This window comes from Tupaia chinensis, unplaced genomic scaffold (assembly GCF_000334495.1).
Source record: "Tupaia chinensis unplaced genomic scaffold, TupChi_1.0 Scaffold000407_4, whole genome shotgun sequence".
NCBI classification, from domain to species: domain Eukaryota; kingdom Metazoa; phylum Chordata; class Mammalia; order Scandentia; family Tupaiidae; genus Tupaia; species Tupaia belangeri.
Window position 1 is genome coordinate 4,855,668 of NW_006159912.1, and position 14,080 is coordinate 4,869,747.

Below are 14,080 nucleotides of genomic sequence, written 5' to 3' on the forward strand. Positions count from 1 at the left end.
GTTAAATAATTTTATTTTTAAAAGAGGTTTTTGCTATAGGGCGCATGCGCTCGCCAGAATGATAGAGACAGACAGAGAGACAGAAAGTGAGAAATCACTCTCCAGGGGGGATGGCCACACTGCAATCCCTTCTCCAGTCTCTTCTCGGGATTTTGGGCACACATGCACCCGTGTCTAGTCTGAGTTTCAAGCTTCCAGGTCTAGGACTCAAACTGCAGACAGCCATGTGAGAGTCCAGAGACGTAACCATTATGCCATCTGCTGGACCCAGATATAGTCATCTGTATCTTTTAAAAACACTGTTTCATTAAATTTTCTAGACTGATTTGCTATTCTGTATCTAAAAAAACTATTCCATAAAGAGCTATCCGCCCCCCAGCAGTTAGTGTAATGGCTGTCACTGGACTCTCATGTAGTCGACCACGGTTCGAGTCCTGGACTTGGCAGCTTAAACTCATGTCAGGCACGTGTGCGTGCGTGCCCGCCCAAGAACCCGAGAGGAGAATGGAGGAGAAGGGACTGCGGCGTGTCCATCCTCCCCGGGGGGTGATTTCTTGCTTTCTGTCTCTATGTCTCTCTCTGTCTTTCTGGCGAGTGCACATGCCCTATAGAAAAACCTCTCCAAAAAAAAAAAAAAGAAAAGAAAAAAAGAGCTCCCCTCCATTTCCATTGTATTTCTGGTTGTTTCCCTTTTCTAGTTTCTAATTTACAGAATTTATATTTTCTCTTATGATTCTTGATTTGGTTAGCTAGTGAATCAACTGGCATTTAATTAGTTTAACTATTTTTAAACACTTATTGGACCTATTTCTTGTTCATTCTGACAATTTTTAAAAAAATTTTCAGAATATCAGCATATAGGCTATTACCCTCTTAGTACAACTTTGTGCCTTCGATACGTTATTCCTAAAAATTCCATTTTATGCCAGCTGGTAATGTGGTGGTTGGGACAGCTGGATCCCACATGGTTGACTGCGTAGTTCAAAGTTCTGAACTGGGAGGCTTTAAAACACATGTGCAGGCATGCCCAAAAATCCCAAGAGAATGAACAAGGGGCTGCAGTGTAGCCATCCTCCACAGAGGGGAAAATTTCTCTTTCCTTGTCTTTTTCTCTCCAGCAAGTGTGCAAATCCAGTAGCAAAAACAAAACCAAAAATCCTTTTCAGTTCTTCTTTTAAATATACTTTTTTTGGTTGGCCTTGTAACACAATGGGGTAAGTGAGCCAGATCACATATGGCTGACCAAGACAGACTGGACACATGTACGTGTGTGCCTGGAATTTGATTGGATAGAGAAATGGAGAATGGAATCACACCCCACTGAGAGTGCTTGCTTTCTCCCTCTCTCTGGTGAGCGCCATGCATCCTCTGGCAATTAAAAATAAAAAAACAAAAACAAAAACAAAAAACCAAGTTTAAAAAAACTACAAAAAGGGTCAGATGGTGATACAATGATAACACCAATGGACCAACATGGGAAGGTTGGGGTCTCCCTGCACACAGTGTAAAGACTAAGAATGTGGGAGTGACTTTCTCACCATCTTTACCTCGTGGAAGAAATAAATAATAAAAAAAAAGAGGATGTATGTACAAAGTAAAGAATGACTATAATCCTACTCCTTGAGTAAACACCATTAAAATGTTATGTTCCTCTATATTCTTTTTATTCAATGCATACACAGAAAAAACACATATATATTCCCCTGGCTTAAAAAAAACCCACATGAGATTAAGTTACTCACACTACTTCATAAGATACTTTAAAAATTATTTATTTATTTAATTCCATTTGCTATTATTATTTCCCTGTGACTTACCAACTAAGCAACTTTCAAAAATTACCAAGACTCTCAAAACTTCTATTTTCTCACCCAGACATGGGCTGATGAGGAATAGCGGGACCAAAGGGTTGTTTTTTGTTTTTTTTTTTTTAGGGGTTTTTGCTACAGGGCGCGTGCGCTCGCCAGACAGACAGAGACAGACAGAGAGACAGAAAGCAAGAAGTCACCCCCCCGGGGGGATGGCCATGCCGCAATTCCTTCTCCTCCATTCTCCTCTCAGGATCTTGGGCACGCACGCACATGCGCCCGACATGAGTTTGAAGCCACTGGGTCCGAGCTGAAAACCCAGTTCAGCAACGTGGGAGTTCGGCAACATAGCCATTACGCTAACTGCTGGTCCCTCCATAAGATACTTTTTATTCTCTGTACTTGTTCTGTGCTCTGGCTTCTCTACATCAGCATATATATAAAATCTTCATTCTTTAATAACTACAGTATGATATTTCATTCCTAATTGAACAGTATATAGTTGATTTCAATTTTTGCCATCATAAACTATGCTGTATTAAATATCCTTGAAAAGAATTTTCTGCATATTCAGTAAGTATTCCTGTAGAGAAAATTATTTTAATTGTACTGTGGATTGAAGGGTACAAATAATTTGAATGTTTAAACATTGAGAATCTGATGGGTGGAGACTGGTCATGGTATTTTAAACACTTTTTATTATAGTATAACATACATAAAGTGCACAAGTGACATTTTAAATGTAAAGCTTGATAAATGTATACAAAGCGAATATACACATGTAACCAGCATCCAGACACGAAACGAAGTATTAGAATCTCAGCTTTACCACAGGCCCCTGGACAGCCACTTTCCTTCTGGGGAATCTCTCCCAACTTTCAACCTAAGATTAATTTTTCCTTTCTGAATTTTATATAAACAGAATCATACATTATATACTCATGGTTTCCAAACTGCAACAAGGTGTCCAAGGCCACTGCAATATACTTTACAGCTGAAGGAAATAATATTCCATATGTATATTACTCTCTATCAAAATACTAGATTGTTATATTACTTTAAATGATATCTTTGCAAAGCTGTGGCTTTCAATGGGTGGTATGTTAAAAAGTAATATGCAATAGTAAATATAGAACAGGAAAGGAGGGTGGTGGTGTCCAAACTGAACCCAAGGTTTGAGATATTGTATATTGTCCAACAAACACAAACATCCTATTAGTAAGTAACTGTGGTTAAGAATGAAATACTACTTAGGGGCCAGTCCCATAGCCTAGTGGTTAAGGGAGATGACTCCCATATGGCCAAATGTGGTTTGAGTCCTAGCCCTAGTGGTTTCAAAAAACACACCAGGCACATGTATATGCATACCCCAAATCACAACAGGATGGAGAAATGGAGAAGGGGTTATAATGTAGACCATGTCCTGTTTGGGGGTGTTTTCTCCCTCTCCCACTTCTCTATCTTTCTCTGGAGAGCACACACACCCGCTAGCAATTAAAAGGAAAAAAGAGAGAATAAAATGCTTTAAATAATTATTCTTTTTTTTAGAAAATTTTGCTCTACGGCACACATATTCACTGGAAAGACAGACAGATAAAAAATAAGAAATCATCCCTTGGCGGGATGGCCACATAATCTCAATCCCTTTTTCACTTTCCTCTTGAGATCTTGAGCACACATGCATATAACACTCAGCGTGAGTTTCAAACAGTCGGATCCAGGACTTGAACCATGGGTGGCCACATGGGAGTCCCAACACCTCAACCACTGTGCCACCTGCTGGCCCCAAATGATTCTTGTTTTTTAAAATAATTTGCTGTAGGGCACGTGCATTTACCTTTAACTAACTACACTCTGCCCAATACTTTTTTCTTTCTTTTTTTTAATTTGCCAGAGGGTCCATGTGCTCAACAGAGAGAGGAAAAGGAAATTCACAAGGAAAGGGATTTTTTTTTTTTTTTTTGAGGAAAGGAAATTCTAGGGGAAATGGTCACACCATAATGTCTTCTCTTTCATTTCCTCATTTCAGGATGTTGGGAAGACGTGTATATGTGCCCAGCTTGTGTTTCAAGCCACTAAGTCCAAGACTCAAACCAAGTAGTTGGCCATATGAGATCCATCTTCCTTATTCACCAGGCCACAGGCTGGTGCAACTATTTTTTACTTTCTTTTCTTTTTTTTTTTGGAGAGGTTTTTGCTATAGGGCGCATGCCCTCGCCAGAAAGAGACAGAGAGATAGAAAGTGAGCAATCATCCCCGGGGAGTTGGGGGGGATTGGCCACACCGCAATCCCTTCTCCTCCATTCTCCTCTCAGGACCTTGGGCACGCATGCACATGCACCCGGTGTGAGTTTAAGCCACCAGGTCCGGGACTTGAATCATAGTCGACTACATGGGAGTTCAGCAACATAGCCATTACGCTACCTGCTGATTCCCCTTTTTTTCCCTTTTTTCTAAAGAATTATTTACTTAATTCTATTTGCTATTTATTTATTTACTTATTTACTTACTTAATTATTTAAATTGGACCAGACAGCAACAGAGAGAGAAAAGGAAAGTGAGAAAGCAGGCTGCCAAGTCTGGGACTCAAACCGTGGTCAGCCATGTGAGAATCCAGAGTCTTTAACCACCATGTCACCTGCCGGCCCCAATTTTTTCTTACCTTCGAGTATTTCTTTAGCAGATCTTAAGTAGCTAGGAAGTGAGATCACTGTTTGTACCTAACTACCTAATAAACAGGACAAGAATTACTTCTTTTGACCTGGTGGTGCCAAGAGAGGGAGAAAGTTTGGGAACCGCTTATATATTCCTGTGATTGGTTTCTTTCATCTGTGAGATTTACCCATTGGTTTTAAGCAGTTATCATTCATTCATTTTCTTTGCATAATTCTCCACTATACAGCTACTCCAGAATTTTTGTATCAACTTTCCAATCGACTAGCATTTGGATAGTTCCCAGGTTTTGGCTATTATGAACTGTTGCTATGAACCTAAGTGTATATATCTTTAAGTGGAATTACCAGGTTATAAGGCATGTATATGTTCAGTTACAGTACATAATACTAGTTTTATAAAATGGTATACCAATTTACACTTCAACTGTGTCTGAGAGTTCTGGCTCCTCTATATCCTTGCTAATACTTTTTTTTCATTTAGTTACTCCCATGAGTATACACAGTAAAACACTGTTTCCCTGAAGACAAAATGAGGGTTGAGTCACCATGCAAATGTTTAGTTCCTTGAATATTCTCTTTGTAGACAGCCATTTTTTTTAGCTCCATTAAGACAAAACTAGACTGTTTTTCTCTGCTATGAATTCAGTTTTTTAAATGCCAGGTGAGTACTTTGTCAGACACAGGTGCTGCAAATATCTTCTTCCACTCTGTGGCTTGGGTTTTTTCTTTATTCTTTTGATTAACAGATTTTCTTGAACTTTTTGTTCTTTTTTTTTTTTTAGTCCTTTCCATAGTGTACGTGCACTCACTGAAGACAGAGAGGGGGAAAGCAAGAACTCATCCCCAGGGGGGATGGGTATGCTGCAATCCTTTCTCCTCCATTCTCTTGGGACTTGGGGCACCTGTGTGCCTGGCATTATTTTTCAAGCTGCCGGGTTTGGGACTCAAATTGTGGACTCGGCCAAGTGGAAGTCCAGTGCTTTAACCACCATGCCACTTGCTGGGCCTAGATGTTCTTGATCTTAATATGGTCTAATTTACCAAACTTTCTTTGCATTTAGCTGATTTTGTATCCCACTTGATCAACCTTTGCTGACATAATGAAAACTTTTTTTCCCTAGGAAACTTCAACTTTTCACATTTAGATCAGCAACCCATCTGGAAATGATTTTTTTACATGATGGCAGGTAAGGGTGAGATGCTTTTGATATACAACCAACGCCATTCATTTGACTTTCCTTTCACTTTTGACTGTTGTGTCACTTTTACAACAAAGCAGGTGACAATATATGTGTTTATTTCTTTACTGTTTCGTGCTACTTATCTATCCAAGTACCTATACCATACTATCTTAACTGTCACAGCTATGTACTTGGTGATTTAGGTCCTCCAGATTTTCTTTCCTCTTCCTCACAAATCACTTTGGCTTGATGTTGCATTTGAATTTGCATTTCAGCTAAGTATCCTTTGATGTGTGTTAGCTATTCATATTTCCTCTTCTATAAACTGATTGTTCAGGTTCTCTGGATGTGAGTTGGTTGCCTTTTTCCTACTGATTAGTATTTGATTTTTCTGTATTAGGAAACTCACTTTTTATCTGTCACATGATGCAATTGGCATAGTTTTTTAAAAAAACGTGCTCATATTTTTTTTCCCCTACTTTTTAATGTACTCAACTTTTTTTTCCCTCTTGGGTTTTGCTTTCATGCTTAGAAAAGCCTTCTCTATGCCAAGATGGCATTGCAGTGCTGGCAGGATGAGTAATAGAGGACATGACCTCCTTTTTTTTTATTTTTGGAGAGGTTTTTGCTATAGGGCCCATACACTCGCCAGAAAGAGAGACAGAGAGCTAGAAACCAACCTCCCGCAGGGGGGACGGCCACGCCTCAATCCCTTCTCCTCCATTCTCCTCTCGGGATCTTGGGCATGCATGCACACAGACCCAGTGTGAATTTAAGCCACTGGGTCTGGGACTCGAACCGCGGTAGGCTACATGGGAATCCAGTGACATAGCCATTACTCCAACTGCTGGTCCCAGACATGACCTCTTATTACTATATTATTTTTATAATGTTTGACATTTTTGTAATTTATAAATTACCTCAACAGTAATTTCTTTATAGAACAAATTTCAGTCATTTCCCACTGCAAGGTATTGACACAATAATTTATTAATAATTTTATTTGTCAACAGCCAAATTTAGGTCTTTAATTCATGTGAAATTCATTTTGGTATATGGTGTGAGTTTTTCTTTTTTTTAAAGAGAGTGTGCACTTGTTGGAGATGGAGACAGAAAGCAACAAATACCACCCCCCCACCCCCCCAGCGGGGAATGGCCAAGTCACAATCGCTTCTCCTCCATTCTCCTTTTGGAATTTTGGGCAAGCATGCACATGCGTCCACTGTGAGTTTTAAGTCTCCAGATCTGGGACTTGAATCATGATCAGCCAAGAGAGAGTCCAGCGACATGACCATTATACCATCTGCTGGTCCTGATGGTGTGAATTAGAGAGCTAATTTTCCCCTCAAATAGCTAGTTACCCAAGGCATTTTTTTTGAGAGAGACTTTTGCTATAGGGCATATATGCTCAACATAGACACAGAAAGTGAGAAATAATCCCCCCGGGAGGATGGTTACACCACAATCCGTTCTCCATCATTCTCCTCTTGGAATTTTAGGCATGCATGCACACACACTTGGCGTGAGTTTTAAGCCACTGAGTACAAGACTTGAACTGTGGTTAACTACGTGGGGGTCCAGCGATGTAACCATTACATCATCTGCTGGTTCCAATAATACGCATTTTTTTTCCATGAACTTTCTGAAGTAACATAACACATGTATTACTTTCCCATCAAATAGGTAGGACTTCTGGCTATTTATGTTCTTTATGTTTCTTTGGACCATAAAGCTTGAATTCTCTCATTTTATGGAACCTAAGAGATCTTTCAATGAAAAGAATATTAACTCACTTCCTTTCAACTATGTCAGAAATATTGTTTTCTAATATGTTACCAGCAAATTTTAAAAGATTCTTGTAATATTGGTTGAGGCTGTATGTAGCTATACAACAGAAATACACACAAAAAGGAAAAAATATTAACTCTAACTCTAAACTAGGTATTAAATAATATGGTTTCCAGCATGAAACAAAATAATTCAGTTTAAGATTGTGAAAACAAACATTATTGAAAGACTTCACCTAGCCAAAACTACAGCAGGCTTTGCATTTACAATAGATCAATCAGCAATTAAAATAAAAAGGTCATAAACATTATTATTTTTTGTTTTATTTTATTTTATTTTATTTTATTTTGTTTTGTTTTATTGTCTCCATGTGCAAGAGAGACGAGAGAGAAACAGAGAGACACAGGGAGGGAAGGAGATGGAGGGGTGTAGAGAGAGACAGACAGCATCCCCACAGGGTCCTGATGCTGTGAAACACCCCTAGCATTCAGTTAGCCTCCAGTACTGAGCAAATTTATGTCCAGATACTCAGAGAGGTATCCGGAATTGAAATGGGAACTTTCTCGTGTGGGATTGCCCTACAGAGCAACTTGTTTCACCAGTACACACCATGTGGCCCATAAACTTAACTCTTTCGAGAACCCAGCCCCTAACACTGTTTGCTTTCACTCTGTAAACAGTTTTACAATTCTTTCAACTCACCTTACCTATTTCTATATGAAAATTGTTCTGTCCTTGGGGAAAAAACATTCAGAATCAAAACCATTATTCTGTAAGGTATTGATTTTTACTGAACCATCTATATGCTGCCATAGCTCTTTTACCTATTTTTAATCAGTTTCCCTTCCCATATATCTCAGAAGTAATTTCCAACTTTTTTTTAAACCTTCCTACATAGAAACCACCACTCCTACCTCTTTCTCTCAGCTGATTATCTCATCTCTAATTTGTGACAATTATTCTTTATGAATTTACCTATACTGACATCTTGTATCTTTAATTCTTTCCTTCTGATCTTAGAGGAAGAAATACTCTTTCCCCAAATCTAATGCAAGACTAACAGCTTAATTTATGCACAGTGAAGGAGATAAAGAAGGGGCAAGACTTGGGAACCAGCAGTTAGTGTAATGGCTATGTCGCTGGACTCCCACGTAGTCGACCACGGTTCATGTCCCGGACCCGGTGGCTTAAAACTCACGCTGGGCGCATGTGCGTGCCTGCCCAAGATCCCGAGAGGAGAATGGAGGAGAAGGGATTGTGGCGTGGCCATCCCCCCTGGGGGGTGATTTCTTGCTTTCTGTCTCTATGTCTCTCTCTCTCTGTCTGGCGAGTGCACACGCCCTATAGCAAAAATCTCTCGGGGGGGGAAAAAAAAAAAAAGAAAAAAAAAGAAAAAAAGAAGGGGCAAGACTCATTAGTTAATGCTCCTGCTCAAAGACTGCTCCATAATTTGTTTCCCATCTCTCTTGTACAGTCAATGGCTGATTCTCTTTTAGTTTCTGCCATTCAGCCAACAAATACATGCTAATGGCTTACATTCTTTAAAAAGAAAAAAATCATTTCATATTTTACCCTTTCTACTTACCAATTCCTCTCCCTATTCCCTTCCTAAGGAATAGTCAACCATTCTATTTCTTCACCTCCTGGTCATTCTGTAACTCCTTCTCCTAATGCTTTAAGGCTGTGCGGTGGGACCAGCAGTTAGCATAATGGCTATGTCACTGGACTCCCATGTAGTCGACCACAGTTCGAGTCCTGGACCCGGTGGCTTAAAACTCACGCTGGGCGCGTGTGCGTGCGGGCCCAGGATCCCGAGAGGAGAATGGAGGAGAAAGGACTGCGCCGTGGCCATCCCCCCTGGGGGGTGATTTCTCGCTTTCTATCTCTCTGTCTCTCTCTGTCTGGTGAACACACGCACCCTATAGCAAAAACCTCTCAAAAAAAAAAAAAAAAGACTGTGTGGTCATATGAAGTAACTGACAAAACTTAATACAGTGACACTGGACTATACTAATCAAGAAAGATGAGGGGTCAGCCAGTGGAGTGGTGAGTAAGACAGCAGGAACCCATAAGGTTGACTGCAGGGTTCTAGTCCCACATCTGGCAGGTTGAAAAACATGCCTGGTGTGTTTGCATGTGTGCCCAAAATCCAGAAAGGAGATGTGGAAGAGAAGGGGCTGCAATATCAGTCTCCCCTACTGGGGATGCTTCCTCTCTTTCTCCTTCCGTCTGTCTCTGTTCTCTCTCCAGCAAGGATACTAGTTCTCCAGCAAATTAAAAAAAAAAAAAAATGAAAATTTCGATTTTACATATATTACAATTTTGTCTATAACTATGTCCACTGATAGGAACTGGGACTGCAAGAGGGATCTGATTTGAGTTTCTCCTTGGTTCTGAGGGGAAGGAAATTATAAACTGTAAACAGAAAGCTTTTAAATATTTCACAGGTTGGGCGGGGGGATGCATACCTTTTCATTTTTTTTAAAAGGTGTTTTGTTTTGCCACAGGGCCTATGTGTGTCAGACAGTGAGAAATCACCCCCCAAGGGGAATGGCCACACTGCAATCCCTTCTCTTCCACTCTCCTCCTGGGATTTTGGGCACAAGCCCAGAGTGATTTTAAGCCACCAGGTCTGGGAATCAAACAGTGGTTGGCCATGTGGGAGTCCAGTGCCTCAACCACCAAGCCACCTGCTGGCCCAGGGTGCGTATCTTTTATTTATGTTTATAATGCTTAAAAAGTATCTTATATTTATGTGCTGATAAGGTGTTTAAAAGGAAGAAAAATTCCTTCTTGTGTTTTCATTAGATTCAAATCTAGAGTTCAAGGATTGTCTCTACCTAGCTGCTACTCCTGTAGGAGCCAACAATCAGTTCTATAATTATCTTTTATTTGCGTAAGCTACTACCTCAAGACACAAAATCTTTCTAAGTAAAAAGTCAAAGTACTCAGGTACTACATACTAAATTTAAGACTTTGACTAAAGTAACTTCTAACCTGTAAAATAGTTACAATACTCTACTTCACACCTAAATTGTGAGGATTAAACAGTCTATGTAAAATATTTAACACCGTTCTAGGCACATCTTAAATAATATCTTCCTGCACCTTGGCACAGTGCTACACTTCCAAATAGCATACAACTATTAAGGAATAAAAGTGTACTGAAAAGGAACAATATTAAAACTTTGTGAATTATGTGAAACAGAATTTGTGACAAGAGCACCTTCTGTTCATACTCACTAATAATAATCTTCAAATTAAAAGTGAAAGTTACTAGAAGATATTCAAATATATTATGGGAATTCAACTAGTAAATATACTTTGATAGATTGAATTTCCATTATTTTCTCTAAAAGTATACATGATTGCATATGACTTAATAAAATGAACAGAGATGGCAACCGTAAAGTTGCAGTTTCCAGGCTGAGAAAGACAAATCAAATTCATCCTTCACTCAGGAGGCTGTACAAAACTGTACATCTTAAATGAACAAAAATTTTCTTAGATATACTACAAAGTTAAGTAAATATATCAAATCAAAGAGATCTGGAATAGAGGTTTTTCTTTAAATACAAAACCAAATTGCAAAAATATGCATGATCAAAATGAATCTTTTCCAAATATTTATGGGGGAAAACCATTTTAATTTTAAAAATTGATGAAAAGTAGCTATATTTAGTAAAATTCAGCATCTCAGCTGCTAATTCTGCAAAAATATTCTGGGAAGGTTAAGAGGGCAATCTTCCGAAAACAACTGCCAGAAAACATCATGCATATCTAACACTATAAATGTCAGTTACATTGTTCTAGCCCACTTTCAAGTCAAAAGGAAGTATTTAAAATGTTAAAAATAAATCATACTCTACTTCTGGCCACATTTTGCATGGGTGGCTACTGGAAAGTAGGAGTTATCCTTGCATATTCAAGGCTAGAAGGACTGAATAATAAATTCAGTGTTCACATACAGATGTGGGAGGAGAGGAAAAGGGAGGCTATAAGTCCATAAAGTTCTCCTCCCTTTCAAACACTGCAAAAACTGTTCATGTTTAAAGACACCCTTGAAACTCCTTGGAGAATGACTTGGAGACTTTTTGTTCAGATTTTTGAGGGGGAGCGATTCAAGTATGCTGCAAGATTGCAACTTTCAAATACATGGAGATAATTTAAATTCTAAAGTGTTTTTTTCTTTCACGAAAGATTTCTCCTTTTTCTTTTTCAACAGTTGATCAACACCCCCGTATTGGTAAAGTACTCGATTCTACCCAAGCATTAAAAAAAAAAAAAAAGCAAAAGCTTTAAAGAATTTGCAAATAAAGCACATAGACTATGTACAGTAATCTCTAATTCCCTCTCAATCGGGAAGAGAAAGAAATGAAGGAACAAGAAGCAAAGCAAAGCAAAACAAAAAAGCACTTGGGGCGGGAGAGCGGCGAAATGAGAAAGTAGAAAGGGGCGAGGGGAGGAGCAGAGCAAAAAGTCCAGCTGATGCTGACACTTAATTGGGAGCAGAGGGAGGAAAATACCCCGAAGATACAGGCTAGTTAGGAAAGAATTGGGTGGGACAGGGCAGCAACAGAGGAAGTCCACGCAAAAGGCCTACCCAAATGGGGCACTATGTAAAGTGGACACCAAAAGGAACCAAGACTCATTAGGAAGAAATATCAAGGCCCCGAAGCATAAGAGACAGGATGTGGAGATTGGCTGTTTCTACACTGCCAACTCGGACACCGCACCAGACGTCTCGGGAGGCGATCCTGCTACAAGGAGTGAGGGGTTAACTGCGGGGGTTCGCAGACGTGGAAGGGGGTGCGGCCCTAGGGGTTGCGGCAGAAGAGCAGAGAGCAGGCCCGCGGCCCGTACCTTGTAGTAAACATCGAACTGGATATTCTCGGGCAAGGAGCGGATGTCTCGGCGGGAGCGGATGTAGTTGTCCACGACAGCGGAGATGGCGGTGTTATAGAGAGTCTCTGGGATCCACTCTAGTTCCACGGCCGCCATCTTCCTTCCCTCCTCCTCCGCCTCCTCCGCCTCCTCCTCCCGAAGGCCCCCGCCTCCCTCCGTAGCGAACTCCTCTGCGGCCCCGGAGGATTCGGAGGGGCGGCGGCAGCCACGCGGGCACACGACCGAAGGGCACAGCGCCCTGGCTCCTCCGGGGACGGGCTGGGGAACAACGGCAGCAGGCGCAGGCCCGGGCAGAGAGCGGGCCAGGGAGCAGCAGACAACCGAGCCAAGGCTTCACATTCCGGGTTTGAGAGGAGCCGGGGTTCGTCCCAGCGCCGATCTCTGCAGGGGCGGGACTGCGTGTGCGGCGTCGTGACGTCAGCGCACGCCGGCGCGCCGGAGGGAAGGAATGCGGCAGGCGGAAAACTTGGGAAGCTCGAGCGTGGTCCCTCCCCCAGAGAACGTCCTTTCCGAGGGCTCCGGGAGTTGGGTGGATTGGGTTAGCTTTTTCACTCAGGGACGAATAATTATAGGGGGTTTTATGTTGTTGTTTTTAACCCTTTCTCCTGCCCCCTTCCAAGTCGCTCCGGCGCATCGGTTTCTTCAGCAAGTCCTGCGTAGGGAATTCTTAGGCACGGACTCTTTCGAGACTCAGGTAAAAGTTTGGATTCTCTTCCCACAAAAGTGCACAATAATCTGTACATTGGAACTGATGTGTTCAGGGAATTAGTGTTACTGCAGAAAACCTTCCCTAGGTCCGGATCTCTAACCCATGTAAATACCCCGCACGCGGTCCTGGAACTAGGGGTCATGGTGGAAGGGTGGAAGGGAGACTTGGTTTTGCACCATTTGAACTCTACCATGTTTCTTTATCCAGATAGAATGTGCTAAACAAGCCAAAATAAATAAATAGGTAAATAAAAAGGAAAAAGAACTTATGCTCGAGAAGATTTTGATAGGAAGTTTTAGCCTGTTGATGCATTTACAGCTAGTGGTAAGAGAAAAAATCTCAATGGTGGTTATGATAGGACTTCATGAAAAGAAATGAAGATTTTAGTTTTCTCCCACAGTTACAGTCCTGACTTCGACTGACAGTTGTATAATTGGGAGTACTTATTTCGGCTTCTTTCCTTCCTTGTCCTGAGCATATGCTATTTAATTTTCTGACGCTGTGGCTTGAAGAACTTAATGCAACATCATTCTGTTCTAGGAACTTACCTAGGAAATTACTGGCCTTAATTGGTGGTGACACTGCCAATCTCATAATCTCTCAATAATAATGTAATTTCTGAAAAAAAAAACAAACCCCAATAATAATGTCCTCATATTCAGAGCTAAAGAACTTGGAAGGGGTTCTTTCAGTTTACCCTTGACGATGGTATTTCAATGACAAATCGTTAAGTATTGATAATTTGATGAAAATAAAAGCACATGCATGGTCTTCTTCAGTCTGTCATAATTCTTATTTTATAATCTATGAACCTGGGAATCTGTGTTTGGCCTCAAAATAGGTTTGCCAGATTTAGCAAGTAAAAGAAGTACAAAAGCGGGACCAGCAGATGGCCTAACAGTTATGTTGCTGAACTCACATGTAGTCAACCATGGTTCGAGTCCCAGACTGGGTGGGTTAAAAGTCATCCTGGGTGCGTGTGCCTGTGTGCCCAAAATCTTGAGAAAAAACTGA

At 40.8% G+C, this 14,080-nt stretch overlaps 1 protein-coding gene across 1 annotated transcript in view; it reads right to left on the reverse strand.

The window, feature by feature from the left end:
* The window catches only part of APPBP2 (amyloid beta precursor protein binding protein 2), a 94,222-nt gene extending 81,494 nt beyond the window's left edge, over nt 1-12,728 (reverse strand). The window contains exon 1 of the mRNA XM_006154457.3: nt 12,316-12,728. Coding sequence (XP_006154519.1) covers nt 12,316-12,453 — 138 coding nt within the window. The 5' untranslated portion in view covers nt 12,454-12,728. The remainder of the gene's footprint in view (nt 1-12,315) is intronic.
* Nucleotides 12,729-14,080: the final 1,352 nt, after the last annotated feature.